General features: G+C 45.9%; 1 protein-coding gene across 1 annotated transcript; it reads left to right on the forward strand.

Annotated features, from left to right (window-relative positions):
* On the forward strand, positions 1-26,348 carry NDUFB6 (NADH:ubiquinone oxidoreductase subunit B6). Its single transcript, XM_075339008.1, has 4 exons — positions 1-292; positions 13,466-13,558; positions 25,407-25,451; positions 26,179-26,348. The coding sequence occupies exons 1-4, from the start codon at positions 113-115 to the stop codon at positions 26,248-26,250; spliced, it is 390 nt and encodes a 129-aa protein (XP_075195123.1). The 5' UTR covers positions 1-112; the 3' UTR covers positions 26,251-26,348.
* Positions 26,349-27,146: the final 798 nt, after the last annotated feature.

The raw sequence follows: 27,146 nt of genomic DNA on the forward strand, positions 1-27,146 counted from the left end.
GTATGTCCGTGACGTCATTGGGGTGCGCCGAAGCCGCTGCGTGCCCTCTGGAAGACGCCGAAGTGTCACCGCATAAGAGGGCACTAGACTTGGGGTGTCGGGGTCGGTAGAGATGTCCGTCAGTCCGGCAGACTCGCAGCTCCGGCAGCAGCAGCTGAGAGCTCTCCGCAGGAAATGGCTGAAGGATCAGGAGCTCAGCCCTCGGGAGCCCGTCCTGCCGGAGAAGAAGCTGAGCGCGGTGGACAGATTCTGGGCCAACTTCCTGCAGAAGAACTCTCTATGGAGGAATTATGTACGTGAGGGGGGATATGCCCCTCTGCAGCCGAGAGGCAGCCCTCCAAGACATGTATAGAACAGGCAGGGGCAGCTACAATGGGGGATATAATAACGGACACATGTATATAGACAGGCAGGGGCAGCTACAATGGAGGGATATATAATAACTGACACATGTATATAGAACAGGCAGGGGCAGCTACAATGGAGGGATATATAATAACTGACACATGTATATAGACAGGCAGGGGCAGCTACAATGGAGGGATATATAATAACTGACACATGTATATAGATAGGCAGGGGCAGCTACAATGGAGGGATATATAATAACTGACACATGTATATAGAACAGGCAGGGGCAGCTACAATGGAGGGATATATAATAACTGACACATGTATATAGACAGGCAGGGGCAGCTACAATGGAGGGATATATAATAACTGACACATGTATATAGAACAGGCAGGGGCAGCTACAATGGAGGGATATAATAACTGACACATGTATATAGACAGGCAGGGGCAGCTACAATGGGGGGATATATAATAACTGACACATGTATATAGAACAGGCCGGGGCAGCTACAATGGGGGGATATATAATAACTGACACATGTATATAGACAGGCAGGGGCAGCTACAATGGGGGGATATATAATAACTGACACATGTATATAGATAGGCAGGGGCAGCTACAATGGAGGGATATATAATAACTGACACATGTATATAGGACAGGCAGGGGCAGCTACAATGGAGGGATATATAATAACTGACACATGTATATAGACAGGCAGGGGCAGCTACAATGGAGGGATATATAATAACTGACACATGTATATAGAACAGGCAGGGGCAGCTACAATGGAGGGATATAATAACTGACACATGTATATAGACAGGCAGGGGCAGCTACAATGGGGGGATATATAATAACTGACACATGTATATAGAACAGGCCGGGGCAGCTACAATGGGGGGATATATAATAACTGACACATGTATATAGACAGGCAGGGGCAGCTACAATGGGGGGATATATAATAACTGACACATGTATATAGATAGGCAGGGGCAGCTACAATGGAGGGATATATAATAACTGACACATGTATATAGAACAGGCAGGGGCAGCTACAATGGGGGGATATAATAACTGACACATGTATATAGACAGGCAGGGGCAGCTACAATGGAGGGATATAATAACTGACACATGTATATAGACAGGCAGGGGCAGCTACAATGGAGGGATATATAATAACTGACACATGTATATAGACAGGCAGGGGCAGCTACAATGGAGGGATATATAATAACTGACACATGTATATAGACAGGCAGGGGCAGCTACAATGGAGGGATATATAATAACTGACACATGTATATAGATAGGCAGGGGCAGCTACAATGGAGGGATATATAATAACTGACACATGTATATAGACAGGCAGGGGCAGCTACAATGGAGGGATATAATAACTGACACATGTATATAGACAGGCAGGGGCAGCTACAATGGAGGGATATATAATAACTGACTCATGTATATAGAACAGGCCGGGGCAGCTACAATGGAGAGGATATATAATAACTGACACATGTATATAGAACAGGCAGGGGCAGCTACAATGGAGGGATATATAATAACTGACACATGTATATAGAACAGGCAGGGGCAGCTACAATGGAGGGATATATAATAACTGACACATGTATATAGAACAGGCAGGGGCAGCTACAATGGAGGGATATATCATAACTGACACATGTATATAGAACAGGCAGGGGCAGCTACAATGGAGGGATATATAATAACTGACACATGTATATAGACAGGCAGGGGCAGCTACAATGGAGAGGATATATAATAACTGACACATGTATATAGAACAGGCAGGGGCAGCTACAATGGAGGGATATATAATAACTGACACATGTATATAGAACAGGCTGGGGCAGCTACAATGGAGGGATATATAATAACTGACACATGTATATAGAACAGGCAGGGGCAGCTACAATGGAGGGATATATAATAACTGACACATGTATATAGACAGGCAGGGGCAGCTACAATGGAGAGGATATATAATAACTGACACATGTATATAGAACAGGCAGGGGCAGCTACAATGGAGGGATATATAATAACTGACACATGTATATAGAACAGGCTGGGGCAGCTACAATGGAGGGATATATAATAACTGACACATGTATATAGAACAGGCAGGGGCAGCTACAATGGAGGGATATATCATAACTGACACATGTATATAGAACAGGCAGGGGCAGCTACAATGGAGGGATATATCATAACTGACACATGTATATAGACAGGCAGGGGCAGCTACAATGGAGGGGATATATAATAACTGACACATGTATATAGAACAGGCAGGGGCAGCTACAATGGAGGGGATATATAATAACTGACACATGTATATAGAACAGGCAGGGGCAGCTACAATGGAGGGATATATAATAACTGACACATGTATATAGACAGGCAGGGGCAGCTACAATGGAGAGGATATATAATAACTGACACATGTATATAGAACAGGCAGGGGCAGCTACAATGGGGGATATAATAACTGACACATGTATATAGATAGGCAGGGGCAGCTACAATGGAGGGATATATAATAACTGACACATGTATATAGAACAGGCAGGGGCAGCTACAATGGAGGGATATATAATAACTGACACATGTATATAGACAGGCAGGGGCAGCTACAATGGAGGGATATATAATAACTGACACATGTATATAGATAGGCAGGGGCAGCTACAATGGAGGGATATATAATAACTGACACATGTATATAGAACAGGCAGGGGCAGCTACAATGGAGGGATATATAATAACTGACACATGTATATAGACAGGCAGGGGCAGCTACAATGGAGGGATATATAATAACTGACACATGTATATAGAACAGGCAGGGGCAGCTACAATGGAGGGATATAATAACTGACACATGTATATAGACAGGCAGGGGCAGCTACAATGGGGGGATATATAATAACTGACACATGTATATAGAACAGGCCGGGGCAGCTACAATGGGGGGATATATAATAACTGACACATGTATATAGACAGGCAGGGGCAGCTACAATGGGGGGATATATAATAACTGACACATGTATATAGATAGGCAGGGGCAGCTACAATGGAGGGATATATAATAACTGACACATGTATATAGAACAGGCAGGGGCAGCTACAATGGAGGGATATATAATAACTGACACATGTATATAGACAGGCAGGGGCAGCTACAATGGAGGGATATATAATAACTGACACATGTATATAGAACAGGCAGGGGCAGCTACAATGGAGGGATATAATAACTGACACATGTATATAGACAGGCAGGGGCAGCTACAATGGGGGGATATATAATAACTGACACATGTATATAGAACAGGCCGGGGCAGCTACAATGGGGGGATATATAATAACTGACACATGTATATAGACAGGCAGGGGCAGCTACAATGGGGGGATATATAATAACTGACACATGTATATAGATAGGCAGGGGCAGCTACAATGGAGGGATATATAATAACTGACACATGTATATAGAACAGGCAGGGGCAGCTACAATGGGGGGATATAATAACTGACACATGTATATAGACAGGCAGGGGCAGCTACAATGGAGGGATATAATAACTGACACATGTATATAGACAGGCAGGGGCAGCTACAATGGAGGGATATATAATAACTGACACATGTATATAGACAGGCAGGGGCAGCTACAATGGAGGGATATATAATAACTGACACATGTATATAGACAGGCAGGGGCAGCTACAATGGAGGGATATATAATAACTGACACATGTATATAGATAGGCAGGGGCAGCTACAATGGAGGGATATATAATAACTGACACATGTATATAGACAGGCAGGGGCAGCTACAATGGAGGGATATAATAACTGACACATGTATATAGACAGGCAGGGGCAGCTACAATGGAGGGATATATAATAACTGACTCATGTATATAGAACAGGCCGGGGCAGCTACAATGGAGAGGATATATAATAACTGACACATGTATATAGAACAGGCAGGGGCAGCTACAATGGAGGGATATATAATAACTGACACATGTATATAGACAGGCAGGGGCAGCTACAATGGAGGGATATATAATAACTGACACATGTATATAGAACAGGCAGGGGCAGCTACAATGGAGGGATATATAATAACTGACACATGTATATAGACAGGCAGGGGCAGCTACAATGGAGGGATATATAATAACTGACACATGTATATAGAACAGGCAGGGGCAGCTACAATGGAGGGATATATAATAACTGACTCATGTATATAGACAGGCAGGGGCAGCTACAATGGAGGGATATATAATAACTGACTCATGTATATAGACAGGCAGGGGCAGCTACAATGGAGGGATATATAATAACTGACACATGTATATAGAACAGGCAGGGGCAGCTACAATGGAGGGATATATAATAACTGACACATGTATATAGAACAGGCAGGGGCAGCTACAATGGAGGGATATATAATAACTGACACATGTATATAGAACAGGCAGGGGCAGCTACAATGGAGGGATATATCATAACTGACACATGTATATAGAACAGGCAGGGGCAGCTACAATGGAGGGATATATAATAACTGACACATGTATATAGACAGGCAGGGGCAGCTACAATGGAGAGGATATATAATAACTGACACATGTATATAGAACAGGCAGGGGCAGCTACAATGGAGGGATATATAATAACTGACACATGTATATAGAACAGGCAGGGGCAGCTACAATGGAGGGATATATAATAACTGACACATGTATATAGAACAGGCTGGGGCAGCTACAATGGAGGGATATATAATAACTGACACATGTATATAGAACAGGCAGGGGCAGCTACAATGGAGGGATATATCATAACTGACACATGTATATAGAACAGGCAGGGGCAGCTACAATGGAGGGATATATCATAACTGACACATGTATATAGACAGGCAGGGGCAGCTACAATGGAGGGGATATATAATAACTGACACATGTATATAGAACAGGCAGGGGCAGCTACAATGGAGGGATATATAATAACTGACACATGTATATAGACAGGCAGGGGCAGCTACAATGGAGAGGATATATAATAACTGACACATGTATATAGAACAGGCAGGGGCAGCTACAATGGAGGGATATATAATAACTGACACATGTATATAGAACAGGCAGGGGCAGCTACAATGGAGGGATATATAATAACTGACACATGTATATAGAACAGGCTGGGGCAGCTACAATGGAGGAATATATAATAACTGACACATGTATATAGAACAGGCAGGGGCAGCTACAATGGAGGGATATATAATAACTGACACATGTATATAGATAGGCAGGGGCAGCTACAATGGAGGAATATATAATAACTGACACATGTATATAGAACAGGCAGGGGCAGCTACAATGGAGGGATATATAATAACTGACACATGTATATAGAACAGGCAGGGGCAGCTACAATGGAGGGATATATAATAACTGACACATGTATATAGAACAGGCCGGGGCAGCTACAATGGAGGAATATATAATAACTGACACATGTATATAGAACAGGCAGGGGCAGCTACAATGGAGGGATATATAATAACTGACACATGTATATAGAACAGGCAGGGGCAGCTACAATGGAGGGGATATATAATAACTGACACATGTATATAGAACAGGCAGGGGCAGCTACAATGGAGGGATATATAATAACTGACACATGTATATAGACAGGCAGGGGCAGCTACAATGGAGGAATATATAATAACTGACACATGTATATAGAACAGGCAGGGGCAGCTACAATGGAGGGATATATAATAACTGACACATGTATATAGAACAGGCAGGGGCAGCTACAATGGAGGGATATATAATAACTGATACATGTATATAGACAGGCAGGGGCAGCTACAATGGAGGAATATATAATAACTGACACATGTATATAGAACAGGCAGGGGCAGCTACAATGGAGGGATATATAATAACTGACACATGTATATAGATAGGCAGGGGCAGCTACAATGGAGGGATATATAATAACTGACACATGTATATAGAACAGGCAGGGGCAGCTACAATGGAGGGATATATAATAACTGACACATGTATATAGAACAGGCAGGGGCAGCTACAATGGAGGGATATATAATAACTGACACATGTATATAGAACAGGCAGGGGCAGCTACAATGGAGGGATATATAATAACTGACACATGTATATAGAACAGGCAGGGGCAGCTACAATGGAGGGATATATAATAACTGACATGTATATAGAACAGGCCGGGGCAGCTACAATGGAGGGATATATAATAACTGACACATGTATATAGAACAGGCCGGGGCAGCTACAATGGAGGGATATATAATAACTGACACATGTATATAGAACAGGCCGGGGCAGCTACAATGGAGGGATATATAATAACTGACACATGTATATAGAACAGGCCGGGGCAGCTACAATGGAGGGATATATAATAACTGACACATGTATATAGACAGGCAGGGGCAGCTACAATGGGGGGATATATAATAACTGACACATGTATATAGACAGGCAGGGGCAGCTACAATGGGGGGATATATAATAACTGACACATGTATATAGAACAGGCAGGGGCAGCTACAATGGAGAGGATATATAATAACTGACACATGTATATAGAACAGGCAGGGGCAGCTACAATGGAGGGCTATATAATAACTGACACATGTATATAGAACAGGCAGGGGCAGCTACAATGGAGGGGATATATAATAACTGACACATGTATATAGAACAGGCAGGGGCAGCTACAATGGGGGGGATATATAATAACTGACACATGTATATAGACAGGCAGGGGCAGCTACAATGGAGGGGATATATAATAACTGACACATGTATATAGAACAGGCAGGGGCAGCTACAATGGAGAGATATATAATAACTGACACATGTATATAGACAGGCTGGGGCAGCTACCATGGAGGGATATATAATAACTGACTCATGTATATAGAACAGGCAGGGGCAGCTACAATGGAGGGATATATAATAACTGACACATGTATATAGACAGGCAGGGGCAGCTACAATGGAGGAATATATAATAACTGACACATGTATATAGAACAGGCAGGGGCAGCTACAATGGAGGGATATATAATAACTGACACATGTATATAGAACAGGCAGGGGCAGCTACAATGGAGGGATATATAATAACTGACACATGTATATAGAACAGGCAGGGGCAGCTACAATGGAGGGATATATAATAACTGACACATGTATATAGACAGGCAGGGGCAGCTACAATGGAGGGATATATAATAACTGACACATGTATATAGAACAGGCAGGGGCAGCTACAATGGAGGGATATATAATAACTGATACATGTATATAGAACAGGCAGGGGCAGCTACAATGGAGAGATATATAATAACTGACACATGTATATAGACAGGCTGGGGCAGCTACCATGGAGGGATATATAATAACTGACTCATGTATATAGAACAGGCAGGGGCAGCTACAATGGAGGGATATATAATAACTGACACATGTATATAGACAGGCAGGGGCAGCTACAATGGAGGAATATATAATAACTGACACATGTATATAGAACAGGCAGGGGCAGCTACAATGGAGGGGATATATAATAACTGACACATGTATATAGAACAGGCAGGGGCAGCTACAATGGAGAGATATATAATAACTGACACATGTATATAGACAGGCTGGGGCAGCTACCATGGAGGGATATATAATAACTGACTCATGTATATAGAACAGGCAGGGGCAGCTACAATGGAGGGATATATAATAACTGACACATGTATATAGACAGGCAGGGGCAGCTACAATGGAGGAATATATAATAACTGACACATGTATATAGAACAGGCAGGGGCAGCTACAATGGAGGGATATATAATAACTGACACATGTATATAGAACAGGCAGGGGCAGCTACAATGGAGGGATATATAATAACTGACACATGTATATAGAACAGGCAGGGGCAGCTACAATGGAGGGATATATAATAACTGACACATGTATATAGACAGGCAGGGGCAGCTACAATGGAGGGATATATAATAACTGACACATGTATATAGACAGGCAGGGGCAGCTACAATGGAGGGATATATAATAACTGATACATGTATATAGAACAGGCAGGGGCAGCTACAATGGAGGGATATATAATAACTGACACATGTATATAGAACAGGCAGGGGCAGCTACAATGGAGGGATATATAATAACTGACACATGTATATAGATAGGCAGGGGCAGCTACAATGGAGGGATATATAATAACTGACACATGTATATAGATAGGCAGGGGCAGCTACAATGGAGGGATATATAATAACTGACACATGTATATAGAACAGGCAGGGGCAGGGCAGCTACAATGGAGGGATATATAATAACTGACACATGTATATAGAACAGGCCGGGGCAGCTACAATGGAGGGATATATAATAACTGACACATGTATATAGACAGGCAGGGGCAGCTACAATGGGGGGATATATAATAACTGACACATGTATATAGAACAGGCAGGGGCAGCTACAATGGGGGGATATATAATAACTGACACATGTATATAGAACAGGCAGGGGCAGCTACAATGGGGGGATATATAATAACTGACACATGTATATAGACAGGCAGGGGCAGCTACAATGGGGGGATATATAATAACTGACACATGTATATAGAACAGGCAGGGGCAGCTACAATGGAGGGATATATAATAACTGACACATGTATATAGAACAGGCAGGGGCAGCTACAATGGGGGGATATATAATAACTGACACATGTATATAGACAGGCAGGGGCAGCTACAATGGAGGGGATATATAATAACTGACACATGTATATAGAACAGGCAGGGGCAGCTACAATGGAGAGATATATAATAACTGACACATGTATATAGACAGGCTGGGGCAGCTACAATGGAGGGATATATCATAACTGACACATGTATATAGACAGGCAGGGGCAGCTACAATGGAGGGATATATAATAACTGACACATGTATATAGAACAGGCAGGGGCAGCTACAATGGAGGGATATATAATAACTGACTCATGTATAAAGAACAGGCAGGGGCAGCTACAATGGAGGGATATATAATAACTGACACATGTATATAGACAGGCAGGGGCAGCTACAATGGAGGGATATATAATAACTGACACATGTATATAGAACAGGCTGGGGCAGCTACAATGGAGGGATATATCATAACTGACACATGTATATAGACAGGCAGGGGCAGCTACAATGGAGGGATATATAATAACTGACACATGTATATAGAACAGGCAGGGGCAGCTACAATGGGGGGATATATAATAACTGATACATGTATATAGACAGGCAGGGGCAGCTACAATGGAGGGATATATAATAACTGACACATGTATATAGACAGGCAGGGGCAGCTACAATGGAGGGATATATAATAACTGACTCATGTATATAGACAGGCAGGGGCAGCTACAATGGAGGGATATATAATAACTGACACATGTATATAGACAGGCAGGGGCAGCTACAATGGAGGGATATATCATAACTGACACATGTATATAGAACAGGCTGGGGCAGCTACAATGGAGGGATATATAATAACTGACACATGTATATAGAACAGGCAGGGGCAGCTACAATGGAGGGATATATAATAACTGACACATGTATATAGACAGGCAGCGGCAGCTGCAATGGAGGGATATATAATAACTGACTCATGTATATAGACAGGCAGGGGCAGCTACAATGGAGGGATATATAATAACTGACACATGTATATAGAACAGGCAGGGGCAGCTACCATGGAGGGATATATAATAACTGACTCATGTATAAAGAACAGGCAGGGGCAGCTACAATGGGGGGATATATAATAACTGATACATGTATATAGACAGGCAGGGGCAGCTACAATGGAGGGATATATAATAACTGACACATGTATATAGACAGGCAGGGGCAGCTACAATGGAGGGATATATAATAACTGACACATGTATATAGATAGGCAGGGGCAGCTACAATGGAGGGATATATAATAACTGACACATGTATATAGAACAGGCAGGGGCAGCTACAATGGAGAGGATATATAATAACTGACACATGTATATAGAACAGGCAGGGGCAGCTACAATGGAGGGATATATAATAACTGACTCATGTATATAGACAGGCAGGGGCAGCTACAATGGAGGGATATAATAACTGACACATGTATATAGACAGGCAGGGGCAGCTACAATGGAGGGATATATAATAACTGACTCATGTATATAGACAGGCAGGGGCAGCTACAATGGAGGGATATATAATAACTGACTCATGTATATAGACAGGCAGGGGCAGCTACAATGGAGGGATATATAATAACTGACACATGTATATAGAATAGGCAGGGGCAGCTACAATGGAGGGATATATAATAACTGACACATGTATATAGACAGGCAGGGGCAGCTACAATGGAGGGATATATAATAACTGACTCATGTATATAGACAGGCAGGGGCAGCTACAATGGAGGGATATATAATAACTGACACATGTATATAGAACAGGCAGGGGCAGCTACAATGGAGGGGATATATAATAACTGACACATGTATATAGAACAGGCAGGGGCAGCTACAATGGAGGGATATATAATAACTGACACATGTATATAGACAGGCAGGGGCAGCTACAATGGAGGGATATATAATAACTGACACATGTATATAGAACAGGCAGGGGCAGCTACAATGGAGGGGATATATAATAACTGACACATGTATATAGAACAGGCAGGGGCAGCTACAATGGAGGGATATATAATAACTGACACATGTATATAGAACAGGCAGGGGCAGCTACAATGGAGGGGATATATAATAACTGACACATGTATATAGAACAGGCAGGGGCAGCTACAATGGAGGGATATATAATAACTGACACATGTATATAGAACAGGCAGGGGCAGCTACAATGGAGGGGATATATAATAACTGACACATGTACAGTATATAAAACAGACAGCGTGAGGTGTGTGTGGAGCGGGCACGGGGCACACAGCGTGAGGTGTAGGTGGAGCGGGCACAGGGCAGACAGGGTAAGGTGTGTGTGGAGTGGGCATGGGCAGACGGGGGTGAGGTGTGTGTGGAGTGGGCATGGGCAGATTGGGGTGAGGTGTGTGTGGAGTGGGCACGGGGCAGACGGGGTGAGGTGTGTGTGGAGTGGGCACGGGGCAGACGGGGTGAGGTGTGTGTGGAACGGGCACGGGGCAGACGGGGTGAGGTGTGTGTGTGGAACGGGCACGGGGCAGACGGGGTGAGGTGTGTGTGTGGAGCGGGCACGGGGCAAACTGGGTGAGTTGTAGGTGGAGCGGGCACGGGGCAGACAGGGTGAGGTTGTGTGTGTGGAGCGGGCACGGCGCAGACAGGGTGAGGTGTGTGTGGAGCGGAAACGGGGTAAGGTGTGTGTGGAGCGGGCACGGGGCACACAGCGTGAGGTGTAGGTGGAGCGGGCACAGGGCAGACAGGGTGAGGTGTGTGTGGAGCGGAGACGGGGTGAGGTGTGTGTGGAGCGGAGACGGGGTGAGGTGTGTGTGGAGCGGAGACGGGGTGAGGTGTGTGTGGAGCGGAGACGGGGTGAGGTGTGTGTGTGTGGAGCGGGCACGGGGCAGACGGGGTGAGGTGTGTGTGTGTGGAGCGGAGATGGGGTGAGGTGTGTGTGGAGCGGGCACGGGGCAGACTGGGTGAGGTGTGTGTGGAGCGGGCACGGGGCAGACTGGGTGAGGTGTGTGTATGGAGCGGGCACGGGGCAGACTGGGTGAGGTGTGTGTGTGGAGCGGGCACGGGGCAGACTGGGTGAGGTGTGTGTGTGGAGCGGGCACGGGGCAGACGGGATGAGGTGCGTGTGGAGCGGGCACGGGGCAGACGGGGTGAGGTGCGTGTGGAGCGGGCACGGGGCACACAGCGTGAGGTGTAGGTGGAGCGGGCACGGGGCAGACAGGGTGAGGTGTGTGTGGAGCGGGCACGGGGCAGACGGGGTGAGGTGTAGGTGGAGCGGGCATGGGCAGACGGGGGTGAGGTGTGTGTGGAGTGGGCACGGGGCAGACGGGGTGAGGTGTGTGTGGAGTGGGCACGGGGCAGACGGGGTGAGGTGTGTGTGGAACGGGCACGGGGCAGACTGGGTGAGGTGTGTGTGGAACGGGCACGGGGCAGACGGGGTGAGGTGTGTGTGTGTGGAGCGGGCACGGGGCAGACTGGGTGAGTTGTAGGTGGAGCGGGCACGGGGCAGACAGGGTGAGGTGTGTTTGTGTGGGGCGGGCGTGGAGCGGAGACGGGGTAAGGTGTGTGTGGAGCGGGCACGGGGCAGACAGGGTGAGGTTTGTGTGGAGCGGGCACGGGGCACACAGCGTGAGGTGTAGGTGGAGCGGGCACAGGGCAGACAGGGTGAGGTGTGTGTGGAGCGGAGACGGGGTGAGGTGTGTGTGGAGCGGGCACGGGGCAGACGGGGTGAGGTGTGTGTGTGGAGCGGGCACAGGGCAGACTGGGTGAGATGTGTGTGTGGAGCGGGCACGGGGCAGATGGGGTGAGGTGCGTGTGGAGCGGGCACGGGGCAGACGGGGTGAGGTGCGTGTGGAGCGGGCACGGGGCAGACGGGGTGAGGTGCGTGTGGAGCGGGCACGGGGCAGACTGGGTGAGGTGCGTGTGGAGCGGGCACGGGGCAGACTGGGTGAGGTGTGTGTGGAGAGGGCACGGGGCAGACTGGGTGAGGTGTGTGTGGAGCGGGCACGGGGCAGACGGGGTGAGGTGCGTGTGGAGCGGGCACGGGGCAGACGGGTTTAGGTGCGTGTGGAGCGGGCACGGGGCAGACGGGGTGAGGTGCGTGTGGAGCGGGCACGGGGAATATGTGAGTCCTTTGTCACAGTTGTATTAAGCGGCCGTGGTTTGATGGGGTATCAGCCTGGCATGGACACATGGGCGCCCCGTATTCCCCGTATGACAGTGTTGTTCATTCGCAGGCTTTCAGGACCTATAACCTCGGTGTACACGGAGTGACAAAGATTCTGATTCCAGCTTGGATCGTTCATTACTTTGTGAAGTACCACCTGCAGGTAAGCTGCGGTCCGATGCATCTAAGCAGTGTCTAAACATTCACAGGAGCTAAGGCCCTTACAGCACATTATATATAGAAGCGGAAATAATGAGCCACCCATCGCTATGCAGAGAGGTCTGACAGGCTGCAGTGCCAGTGTCATGAGTATGCCACACACTGCAGTCACTGGGTTCATTGGTACTGACACAAGAGCTAGGCCCAGTGATTGGCTGCAGTGCTCACAAAGGTTGTAATCGTGACGTCACCGCTGCAGCCTGTGAAGTTGAGGCTGGCAGCGATGCCTTTTTGGAGGCGGTAGGGAAGAATATAGCTAATTTTATTTAACCTCCCAAAGCCTGCAGAATAACAGACTGTAAGAAATACTGGAGTGGTGCTTTAAGGCATGGATGGTTTTAAAATAACTGACAGCATACTCCCCTTCTAGTGCAGGCCGCTGTGGAGGTCTGCACGGGTCAGGAAATTGTGTATGGTCTGTTCAGAAGCTGCAGGACCGCTGCCGTGTGATTCGAAGAGCGCGTCTTCAGAGACACGAGCTAGTCACCTGATGACAGGCTGCAGCGGTCCTGTGACTTCTGAACGGAGGAGACATGAGAGCTGGCGCATCCTACGCTGGATCCAGGAGGGGGTGGGGGGCGGATAGAAGAGGAGTGTGCCTCTATTATTTTTGAAACCAATAATGGATTAAAAAAATAGCTTTCACTGTCAGACAACCCTATTACATCTAGTGGCAGTGTCTTGATGCTGTTGAACGTTACTGTACAATACTGAATTGTGATCAGGACCACACCACACTGAGGTATTAAAGGGGCTGTTTGGCCTAAATCCTTAAAGGGAACCTGTCACCAGTTTTTTGCCCTATAAGCTGCGGTCAACACCACTGGGCTTTTGTATACAGCATTCTAACATGCTGTATATAACAGCCCAGGTTGCTGGGTATAACATAAAAAACACTTTATAATACTCCCCTAGAAGGTCGCTCCGGTACACAATGGTCGGATGGGTGGCGCCTGTGGAGACACTGGGGTCAGTGGGTGCTCTCGTCCGCTGGCCCGGCTGCCTTTAGAAAGACAGCATGGCCCAGGGCTCATCCCAACTGAACGCCCGACCTCCTTAACCGTGGGTGGAACACTACTCAGACAACACAGGGTGAGGGAATCACAATATTAATTCTTTATTGGATCCCCAAACAATTAACGGCACATAACACATAACCAGCAAAACACACAAATGTGACAGGCAACAGAGTCTCACCCTTCCGCTGGCTCACCAGGGATTAGAATGTCCGTTCCTCAGGGCTCCTTACTCCAATCCAGCAGCACCCCGCTTTCGGCGGGCACCCACTAAGAATGTAATAACGCCAGATTTAGGAAGCTGTGTGAGGACCGCAAAGCCTGTAGTCAGGTGACTGGATTGTCCCAAGCTGATTCCTTCCTTAAGTAGTCCTTGATATCTCAGCCGAATCCTTGCATTCGATGCTGAAGTCCATATAGTGTTATAATCCAGGTTTGGGTATGGCTTGCCAATCGGATCCGCAGACCCTAGATTGGTAGCATGTAGCAAGAGTCTCTCTGGGCAATGGACAGTCCTCCTTCTTATACCCCTGAGCTCCCTATTCAGACCATTGGGGTCTTCACGATTGGTGGATAATACTGGGCTCTAATTGGCTAGATTTCAAGCCGTGTACAAAATATCCAGAGACGAGGGAGAGACAGCTAAGTTACATCACACCTAGCAATTAATTTAGAGGTACTTCACACACAGTGCGATCGCTACTGAGATCGCTGCTGAGTCACGGTTTTTGTGACGCAGCAGTGACCTCATTAGCGATCTCGCTGTGTGTGACACTGAGCAGCAATCTGGCCCCTGCTGTGAGATCGCTGCTCGTTACACACAGCCCTGGTTCGTTTTTTTATTGTTGCTTTCCCTCTGATAAGCACACATCGCGGTGTGCGACAGCGAGAGAGCAACAATCCTGAATGTGCATGGAGCAGGAGCCAGTTTCTGACAGCCTGCGGTAAGCTGTATCCAAGGTAAACATCGGGTAACCAAGGTGGTTACCCGATATTTATCTTCGTTACCAGCCTCCGCAGCTCTCGCGCTGCCAGTGCCGGCTCCTGCTCCCTGCACACGCTAAGCGGTGTGCGCTGGTAACTAAGGTAAACATCGGATAACCATACCCGATGTTTACCTTAGTTACCAGTGTCCGCAGCTTCCAGACGCCGGCTCCGTGCAAGCGCAGCGTCGCTTGCACGTCGCTGGGGGCTGGTCACTGGTCGCTGGTGAGATCTGCCTGTTTGACATCTCACCAGCGACCATGTAGCGACGCAGCAGCGATCCTGACCAGGTCAGATCGCTGGTGGGATCGCTTCTGCGTCGCTGAAGTGTGATGGTACCCTTAGTAAGACAATGGGAGGTTCGCATAATTGATTGGTCTGGGTATCTGATCTTCACTGGCCAAGGCAATTACATGAGTCAACAAGAACTTTAACACTAGACTCCTAAAGGCCCCTTTACACACTGAGACTTTCTAGCGATCCCACCAGTGATCCCAACCTGGCCAGGATCGCTACAAAGTCTCTGGTGAGTCGCTGGTGAGCTGTCAAACAGGCAGACCTGGCCAACGACGCAGCAGCGATACAGACCTGCAGAACGACCTCGCTGGTCATTTGGGACGTGTTAAAGCAGCTATTTATAGCTATATAGAAAGGGAAGTCGCTAATGAAGTCGTTGTAACGGTGTCAAACACACCGATGCATGCTGCACAGCGGGAAACAAAGGACCAAAAAATGGTCCTGAAAGATTTGTAGCGATCAGCGACCTCACAGCAGGGGCCAGGTCGCTGATGTGTTTCACACACTGCAATGTCGCTGGGGAGGTCGCTATTACGTCACAAAACCGGTGACGTTACAGCGATGTCATTAGCGATGTTGCAGTGTGTAAAGGGGCCTTTAGAGTCTTGTAGAAACAATGAGGGGCTTATCCCCCGTTTATAAACAAACTATCTTCATGTCTGGCTAAATTTTAAGAACTTAACCTATGCTAGGCACTGACAGTCCATGTTGTCACAGCGCCGTTCTCTGGGACCGGCCCCTCCCCTTTTCGGCCATCTTGGTCTTCCTTATTCTGAAGTTGCGGTGCATGATGCATCTACATCATCTGCAGTAGCTGACATTAAGGTCCTGCACAGGCGCACTACAATACTTTGATCTGCCCTGAACAGGGCAGATCAAATCAATGTGCGCCTGCGCAGGACCTCAGTGCTGGCGCGCGTGTGTATGACGTAGATGCGTCATGCACTGCGGCTTCAGAATAAGGAAGACCAAGATGGCCGTAATGGGAGGAGCCGGTCCCAGAGAACGGCGCCACCCATCCGACCGTTGTGCATCGCAGCGACCTTCTAGGTGAATATTATCAAGTGTTTTTTATGTTATACCCAGTGGCCTGGGCTCTTATATAAAGCATGTTAGAATCCTGTATATAAGAGCCCACTGGTGGTGGCCGCAGCTTATAGGGCAAAAAGCTGGTGACAGGTTCCCTTTAAGGCTACATGCGCACGCTGCTTTTTTTGCTGCTTTTTTGGCTGCAGTTTTGTCAGCAGAACCTTCTGACATCTGACTTCCCAGCAAAGTCTCTGAGAAGTCAGATTTGTCATGCGCACATTGCAGTTTATTTGTCAGCGTTTTTTTTGTCAAAAGTTTGTGACAAAAAAAATGCAGCATGTTCATTCTTCCTGCGTTTTTGTCAACATTTGTCACCCATTGAAATCAATGAGGGCATCAAAAACGCAGGAAAAATGCATGCTAATCAAAAGTGGTGCATTTTACCTGCCTTTTACCTGCGTTTTTGGTACCAAAAACGCAGGTGATTTGTCAGGAAGTGAGGTCAGGCAAGTGGTCCCGTCCCGTCCCGTCCTCCATGTGTTCCCCGAAGTACCGCTGTCCCCAGGGGAGATGATGTGAAGGACGGGACTATCAGCAGCGGTGGCAGCGAGAGGGAAAAATCAATGTTTTCAGCTGCCAATGTCCATCCCCCTCTCGCTGCCGCCGCTGATAGTCCCGTCCTCCCCGTGTTCCCCGAAGTACCGCTGTCCCCGCACAGGGGAGATGATGGACCCCTCTCACGGCCACCGCTGAAAGTCCCGTCCTCCACGCTCCTGTCAGCTCCACGCAGTAGCGCGATCAGCTGAGCTGTCACTGAGGTTACTCGCGGCCACCGCTGGATCCAGCGGTGGCTGCGGGTAACCTCGGTGACAGCTCAGCTGATCGCGCGGCTGTCTTCATTTGCTGCATGGAGGTGACAGGAGCGGCGGTGTACGCTGGACATGGAGGGCTTTGTCGGGGTTAATAAATTTCTAATGAGGGAATGTGTTTGTGTTTTTTATTTCTAATAAAGGATTTTTCGGGTGTGTGTGTTTATTTACTGTAATTTACAGATTAATCATGGAAGGTATCTTGGGGAGACGCCTGACATGATTAATCTAGGACTTATTGGCAGCTATGGGCTGCCAATAACTCCTTATTACCCCGATTTGCCAACGCACCAGGGTAAATCGGGAAGAGCCGGGTACAGTCCCAGAACTGTCGCATATAATGTATGCGGCAATTCTGGGCGGCTGCTGACTGATATTGTTAGGCTGTGGGGCTCCCCATCCTGAGAATACCAGCCTTCAGCCGTATGGCTTTATCTGGCTGGCATTAAAATTGGGGGGGACCGCACGCCAGTTTTTTTTAATTATTTATTTCTAATTTTTTTTTTTTTCAATTCAACAAGCTTTATGGGCTTGTTTGAACTGAAAAATACATGAAACAATTGTTGACAAAACTGCAGCCAAAAACGCACCAAAAAAGTAGCAAAAACGCACCTACATTTTTTGTGACATTTCCAGGCTCTCTCTGACAAGGTGCAGTTTTGGCTGCAGTTTTGGCTGCAGTTTGTGAACACGAAAAAGAAGCAGCGTGCGCATGTAGCCTAAGTCTGCAGTTACTCTGCGACTACAGACTTATAAATCCTCACATCAATACGCACTGTGCGAAGTAGGGATTCACTGGGGTCTGAGCCAGGAACAAGGATCATGTGGCCACAAGTGTGCGATATGCATAGTCCCGGACAGAATCAAACGAGAGGGGCTCGGCCTAGCTCAGTGCAAGTGTACTGAGTGGCACCCATATAGTCAGATTCTGGACGGAGGTCTGCATATCACACACTCAAGGCCATGTTCCCCCCCCCCCCCGTTCCCGGCTCAGACGCCAGAGAATCCTCACAGAATATGAGGATTTATAAGTGTGCAATCCCGTTAACACAGTAGATGTCAGTCAGTAGCAGTTGTGGCATCTGGGTGCTCAGCCCTTGCAATGTGCCAATAAGGTGGCATGTCAGAGATGTAAAAGTCTCCAGGCCTAGGTGACTGGCTAATTATCCAATAAGGCTATGCTGTTTTACACTGCCAGGCTAGAATACTTCTACTGAACATGCAGCTATTCTGAATCTCACATTGCTTTTTATCTTTATGTGCGCCTCCATTCCTGAGATATGTCTGTCTCTTATGGATAGAATTTCACCATGTGCGGTTTTGTTGTTTTCATTTTTCATCCTCAGTCTTTTTGTCTTGTGGTACTCTTTGCTGTTTTGTTTTGTTACACCTATTTTTTTTTAATGATACAAGTATGGTGTTTATTCTTGTCTTTACCTTTTCTTGCAATGTTTTAGTGCAAAAAGGCTAATGATTTTCAAAAATGCCACAAAATAATACCTAGCATATATAACATCACTCCGGAAAGGGGACTGGAGTACATTTGTGAGCTATTTTCATAAAATCACTCCGGAGGGAGTTCAGTACAAGTGAAGTGAGTGATGCAGCATATGTCTAGGCAGAAAAAGACCGGGAGCATGCATGTGGCATTCTTGCAGTCACGTGAACGCTGGCATCAGAGAACCCTGACAGGGCGCACTGTTAGGATTTACAAGTCTGTAGTGACTGCAGCCTTTCAGGCTAAACTTTGACTACCCTTTTTTAAAGAAAAAAAAAAAAAAGCTGCAATGCATAAACATGGTGCAAACAAAAGTTCAACAACAACAAAAAAAACAGGCACCAATGAAGTAATCCGGACCACAGGGACGTACTAACATGCTAAGCGGTATAAGATCCACAATGAAGAGATGAAAGGTCGCACTCCAAAGGTCGAATAAAATATTTTTCTTTTTATTCCACGATCACATCAGGGGTACAGGTAGTGAGGGAGGATGAGGGTGTGCCACGTCGGACGACGGCAGCCGTTTCGCAAGTGAACTTGCTTCTACGGGTCCAGTGCATGCAAAGGTGCTGCATCCACCCTTAAATAACAGGTGAATTGGGTGCAGCATCCTTGCGTGAGTAAAGTGCAAATTAAAAACATATACCAGCTGTACATATATCAAATTCACATAGAAACTTATTACATATCAATTCCGAAATGGATTATAAATAATCGTAACATACATGGGTATAGTTAGAGAAAAAAATTAAATATAATGTTCATTATAGTCTAACCAAGGACATCTCAGAAAATACTATAAAAAACAGGCTTATAGGAAAAAACCAGCATTATAGGAACACTGACAAGTCATTTTTGTCGTTCAGGCCAAGAGGACCGAGAGCATTTAAGTCTATAATCAATCTCGATTCCTTTCTAAGTAAAGAACGGTGCATATCACCTCCTGTGGGACAGGGATTGATTTTTATTTCGCCTGCAAATTTTAAAAGGCGTGGATTACCACTATGATGTTCCTGCATATGGGCAATTAACCCCTTCACGACCATGGACGGATATATCCGTCATGGATCGTGTCCCGGTAAGCCCCGCCCCCTGCCGCGGGCAGGCGGCGTGGATCGGCACACATATCAGCTGTTTTCAACAGCTGACATGTGTGCCTACATGTTCCGAGTGGAATCGCATTCCACCCGGAACATTAACCCCTTAGATCTCGCTGCCAAAGTCTGGCAGCGAGATCTATATGCGCGCGGCCATCTTTTTTACTTACCGCCGCCCCCTCCGGACGTCACGTGAGTGATCACGTGACGTTCGGTGGTTGCCATCGTAGCACAGGGTCATGTGATGACGCCTGGTGCTACGAAGTTTCACTTTCATTCTTCCTCGGCACGGAGCAGAGGAAGAAAGAAAGTGACTATTTCTGCTGTTTACAGCGGTATAGCTGTAATCAGCAGATAGCGATCAGCAATCGGATTGCTGATCGCTATAGCCCCCTAGGGGGACTAGTAAAATAAAATAAAAAAAGTTAAAAAAAAGTTTTAAAAAATTAAAAAAAAAACAAAAAACCTAAAAGTTCAAATCACCCCCCTTTCCCCCCATTGAAAATTAAAGGGTTAAAAAATAAATAAATATACACATATTTGGTATCGCCGCGTTCAGAAATGCCCGATCTATCAAAATATAAAATCAATTAATCTGATTGGTAAACGGCGTAGTGGCAAAAAAATTCCAAACGCCAAAATTACGTTTTTTGGTCGCCGCAAGTTTTACGCAAAATGTAATAACAGGCGATCAAAACGTAGCATCTGCGCAAAAATGCTACCATTAGAAACATCAGCTCGAGACGCAAAAAATAAGCCGTCACTGAGCCATAGATCCCAAAAAATAAGAACGCTACGTGTTTCGGAAAATGGCGCAAAACATGCGCCACTTTTATTGGACAAACTTGTGAATTTTTTTTAACCCCTTAGATACAAGTGAACCTATACATGTTTGGTGTCTACAAACTCGCACCGACCTCAGGTATCATACCCACACATCAGTTTTACCATATAGTGAACACCGTGAATAAAACATCCCAAAAACTATTGTGCCATCACACTTTTTTTGCAATTTTTCCACACTTGGAATTTTTTTGCTGCTTTCCAGTACACCATATGGTAAAACTTATGGTTTCATTTAAAAGTACAACTTGTCCCGCAAAAAACAAGCCCTCATATGGCAAGATTGACGGAAAAATAAAAAAGTTACGGCTCTCGGAAGAAGGGGAGCAAAAAACAAAAACGCAAAAACGGAAAGTGCCCCGGGGCTGAAGGGGTTAAACGTGGAGAACCTATCCCGGAGGTTATAGACTTAAAATGCTCCCTAAATCTTCTAATACCGTGAGTGCACGCTTCTCCTACTCCCCTTTTGGCTTTTGTTAAATAATGGCAGACACATCTATGGATACAATGGAAAATGGTATACTTGCAGGGAGGGAGGACGCTGCCACGTTTTTTACCAGCTGTAATGATAAAGTGAACATAGAAATCATGGGCACTAAGAGTTTAGAGCTTAAAATCTTTAATTTGGCCGAAAAGGAGACCAGCTTATTTTGGACAGTACAGTCACTTAAATCTTATCAAGATAGTGGACGAGTCCCTAGAGGTCTACGCAGAGGTCTACGCAGAGGTCTCAGCTGCGGGGGGCAGGCCGGCACTAAGGAGGGGCGGGCAGGTGCTGCAGAGGGAGGGGCCGGCACGGAGGAGGGGAGGGAGGGATTTATCTCCCTCTTTCCTCCGTAGCCGGCTATTGCGATTCTCGCTCTGCACGCGTGGTACATCGGTGTACCGCGAGTGCAGTGCGATTTTTCTCTCGACCCATTCACTTGAATGAGTGCGAGAGAAAAGAGTCTCGCATTACAGTTGCAGCATGCTGCGATTTTGTTTTCTCGGTCCGATTAGGGTTCAGAAAATAATCTCTCATGTGCGCGGACACACAGGCTAGAATTGGTCCGAGTGGAATGTGATATTTTATTGCACTCCACTCGAACCAATTTTCTCGCCGTGTGGCTTAGGCCTTAGCATAAGTATTATACGAACAATTCACTTTCTCTGTTGCAGGACCTGTGTAAGGTCATACCCATGTGACCTGGAATCCAGCTTTGTTGGCTGAGGCCAAGCCCCTTCTGGTCACATGGGTATGACCTCACACAGGTCCTGGAACAGACTGTAACTCAACAAGCAGCTAATTTTATAAACTTACTTTTTTGGATTTCAAAACCTAAACATCCGAGCTGATAATTACAAGTATGTATAGAATCAGCCTGATAGCTTATATACGAAAATCCTGGTGATTGGTTCCCTTTAAGGACCATTCTCATTTCCCTAAAACTTACATACGAGGAAGAGGGAGCAATATCTCAGGTAAGGCTGGTTTCACACTACGTTTATTTAACATCCGTCCATAACGTTTTTTTAGCGGACAAGCGGATCCAGTGCAAATGCGTTTTCATTTCAATGCATTTGCAATGGACTCGCGTTAACATCCGTTCACCTGCGTTTGCCTGCGTTATAGTGAGGATCCAGCAATTTGCAGTTTTTTAACATGTTTCAAAAACGCTACTTGTAGCGTTTTTGAGCTCCGTCCAAATACTGCAAATTGCTGGATCCTGACTATAACGCACGCAAACGCAGGTGAACGCTGGCGTGCTGATAGACAGGATCCTGCTTTTGTACTGAGCATGCCCAGAAAGTACTGAGCATGCCCAGAACCAGTCTCGCGTGATCTGTCTCTCCCTCCTCTTCCCTCCCTCACCCTCTCTCTCTCTCTATCTCTGTCTTTCCCCCTTCCTCCCCTTCCTCTCTCTCTCACCTGAGAGCTGCGGACACTCGTAACTAAGGTAAATATCGCGTAACCACTTCTCTTAGTTACCCGATGTTTACGTTGGTTACGCGTGCAGGCAGCCCTGCTCCTAGCAGCTGCAGACACTCGTAACCAAGATAAATATCGGGTATCCAAGGTCGATGTTTACCTTGGTTACCAGCGTCTGCAGCTGTCAGATGCCGGCTCCCAGTCTAGTTCCCCTCACTCCCGATCACATGACTCCAATGCCCGCCCCTAAACATCCAGTGCAGGATCCTGCAAAATAACATATGCGTTTGCATGCGTTATTTGCTGTAAAAGCAGGATCCGTACTTCCGCTAAAAAAACGTTTTCAACGGATGTTAAAAAGACGTAGTGTGAAACTAGCCTAAACCGGGGTCGTGGGAACAGGAAGATGTAAAAAAATGACATATTTATACATGTTTATCACAAATAACAGGTCCTCTTTAACTCATTCAGCAGCCAGCAATAGTGCAATACTAATGTTATTGAAGACACATGGTGCTAAAGTCTTGATAAATCTAAGTTACACACATGCATTTAAGCAATAAAAAATAAGCAATAAAAAATACAGCGATTTTAGTAGAAAAATGAAAAAGGTGTGCTCTTGGAAAGCAGAGCTATAGAAAGTAAAACCTATAGAGATGCTTCATCATTGCCTATGCCCCTATTTGTTGCCCTTTGTTTGCACCCAATTCTTTAATCTATTATGGTCTTTTCATATGTACTTGCCTGTTTGTTGTTTGCTTGCGGCCGGATTTTAGGGATTCCAGACGCTTTGAGCTAATTAACTGAGACTTTTTAAAAGTCGCAAAATTTTGTGCAACCTTACTTTAGGCTAACCCCTGTTGTTCTTTAGTACTATTATATAAGTACTGTATTTTTCGCTTTATAAGATGCACCTGATTATAAGACGCACCCCCAAATTTGGTGAAGGAATAGAGAAGTTTTTAATAAATGGGGTCCGTCTTATAATGCCAGTGTCCTTCTAACAAATCATATAGGGTATATGTCCCTCATAGCCCTCCCCATCCTAAAATTAGCCCCCTTAATCTGAATATGGCCACCTTATATTGAATATAGCCCCCTTGTGCTGGCACACGTCCCCCAGTGATGCCACACGGCCCATTATTGCTGCTAACGGCCTCCTGTGGCTGGCACACGGCCCACTATTGCTGCACATGGCCCCCTGTGGCTGGCACACGGCCCACTATTGCTGCACACGGCCCCCTGTGGTTGGTACACGGCCCACTATTGCTGCACATGGCCCCCTGTGGCTGGCACACATCACCCTGTGTTAGATATCGCCCCCAGACTGCTGCTTTTAGTGAAATAAAACACTTTCCTTATCTTCTCAGCACTGTCCCTCCTCGTGTCTCCCTCCGTGCTTGTGAGCTCCGGCTTTCTCCACTTTCTGGTTCTCGGCCGGTCATGTGATCGGCACAGCAGAGTGATATCATCTCTGCGTGCCTGATCACAGACAGCAGCAGAGACACAGGGAGATCAGCGCTGGAGGAGGTGAGTAAAGAGTGTTTTTTTTATTTTACTATGTGCAGCAGCATGGGGGCAATATCTAACAGGGGGGACATGTGTCATCAAAGGAGGGCGCAGGCAGATATAATATGCGCCGCTCCCCCAGCCCATCTCCGCGGTGCGGTTTCAGCACCACTGTGATGGACAGCGGCTGTGCATATTATATGAGCGGGAGCAGGAGATCAAAGGCTCCCTCCCGCAGCTTCACCAGCCCCCAGAACCGCTCCAGAACGGACCCTGCAGGATTATAAGACGCACCCCCTACTTTCCCCCAAAGTTTGGGGGAACAAAAGTGCGTCTTATAAAGCAAAAAATACGGTAAGTATATAAGTATAGTATAAGTAATATTTTGGCGCAAATTTTGCGAAATGTGTAATTTACGGCACCACAGAGTTGCAAAAAATAGTTCAAGACAGAAGAGAACATTTTTTGACTTTACACCAAATTCATGAATTGCATGTCCCATTTTGAAGAATTTTGTGCCAAAAAAGGCAACTAAAATTACAAGACAAAAATGGAAAGTGACTTAAAAAAAAACACCTATATATGAATCCAACAATCCAGCACCTGACACCTAATTTGAGGGGGGGGTTTCACAGTTTTTGCACAATAAATAGCACTTGAATAGATGCCTTTCTACATAAACAGTATAATTTTTTTTGCCTGATTAATATACTAATTCATAATGTTGATTTCTTTCAGACCACACCATATGCCCTAGTTTATCAAAAACCTCGGCTGTACCCCGTGAGTAATCTGAGCTGTTCATCCACTTATCTGTCCTTAGATTTTTCTATAGGGTTTCTTTATGGTGCATCGCTGTTATGATTGGCTTTTTGATCTATGTATACCCACCACATGTCGGAGCTTACATGACTGTAAGGCCGGGGCCACACGGGGGACTAATGCGATCGTCGCATGATACACAGCTCATGCTGGCAGCACAGCGGGAGCCAAGTGTCATGCGAGTGTCACTGCAACTGAGGTCCGGTCATGCGATCGGCCCGGCGCTGGGGAGGGCAGGGAGGGATTTATCTCCCTCTCTCCTCCGCAGCCGGCTATTGCGATTCTTGCCCTGCACTCACGGTACACCGGCGTACTGCGAGTGCAGTGCAATTTTTCTCTCGCCCCATAGACTTCAATGGGTGCGAGAGAAACCAGGATCGCATTATACTCGCAGCATGCTACGATTGTTTTCTCGGTCTGATTAGGGCTGAGAAAATAATCGCTCATGGGTGCTGTCGGAGTGGAATGCGTTTTTGTTTTGTTTTTTTTGTTTTTTTATCGCATTGCACTCGCTCCGTTTTTCATGCCGTGAGTATTAGGCCTTATGCTAAGTTCATAAGATCATACATTCATATGACGGTAAAAAATTTGTTTTTTTTTTGCTTGGCGAGTTACCTTCACATACTATCAATAATAGTTATGTATGACTTTTAGTTGATCAATGTAACCTCCTGTCTGTATCTTTTAGGGTGACGTTATCCAGGAGACTGGCCAAGTTATCCCACCCTTTGAGGAACAAAGCAATGGTCATCACCACTAAACAGGCTTTAGCACTTGTAATAAGCTTATTTCAGAAAAATGTGTTAACAAAACTTAAATATTATCGTAAAATAAAAGAATCCAGTTGTATTCAGGAAATATGTCTCATTTATTCCGACCTTCATAGAATTGAGGAACTGCCTATAAAAGGAGTAGCCACGATCATTAATTTCTGAAATGTGCCGGACACGGCAGAAGAATGGTGCAAAATCTGTAATATGTTACTGTATATTAGTTTTTACAGGTTCAGCCCAGATGTTCTCTCAGAACAGTCGCCTCATTATTTATTTATATATTTATTTTTTTACCTCTTTCCCAAAGCAATCTTAAGATCAGTGTTTTTACACCAAAAAGAGCTCTGAGTCGAACACAAGGAAGAGTTAAAAATCTTCCTCCTATATAGAAAGAAAAGTAGGTCTCACTCCTAGTTTTGGCTTACAAACACTGATGTAGCATACTGATCAGAATGCTGCCGTGTGAATGTGGCTTCTGTCTGCGCCCCATTCAGGTCTTCAACACAAGCAGTAAACGTGATTGCTAATGATCCAACCTCTAGGACCCACACCAAGTCGCGAAAATTGAGACTCTGTTTCCTGTGTAAACTGACCTATAGTATGTGTATGCATGATCGTTTGATTCACTTTTATGGGACTTACAGTTGAGCCAGCTGTGAATCCCATAGAAGTGAAAGGTGTGTAAGAGTACTCCAGAATGTTTTTGTAGTATGAGCTTGTTACTAATGAATAACGTAAAGGTTCTTGAGCATAACTGCCATGGTTCTTCTTCCCTTCTGAGATGGTTTCCCTAATGCACACTACTTTTTCCATGATACTTCTAGCACTGCAGAGGAAGCAGTCTTATCATAATGCACTTTCTCTGCTTCGAATTCTAACTAAT

The sequence above is a fragment of the Anomaloglossus baeobatrachus genome, chromosome 1 (genome assembly GCF_048569485.1).
Source record: "Anomaloglossus baeobatrachus isolate aAnoBae1 chromosome 1, aAnoBae1.hap1, whole genome shotgun sequence".
Lineage (NCBI taxonomy): Eukaryota > Metazoa > Chordata > Amphibia > Anura > Aromobatidae > Anomaloglossus > Anomaloglossus baeobatrachus.

Coding starts and splice junctions, on each gene's coding strand:
- NDUFB6 (XM_075339008.1), top strand. CDS start 113: ATGTCCGTCAGTCCGGCAGACTCGCAGCTCCGGCAGCAGCAGCTGAGA. Junction 293..13,465: donor ACTCTCTATGGAGGAATTAT/GTACGTGAGGGG, acceptor GTTCATTCGCAG/GCTTTCAGGACCTATAACCT. Junction 25,452..26,178: donor AAAAACCTCGGCTGTACCCC/GTGAGTAATCTG, acceptor TGTATCTTTTAG/GGTGACGTTATCCAGGAGAC.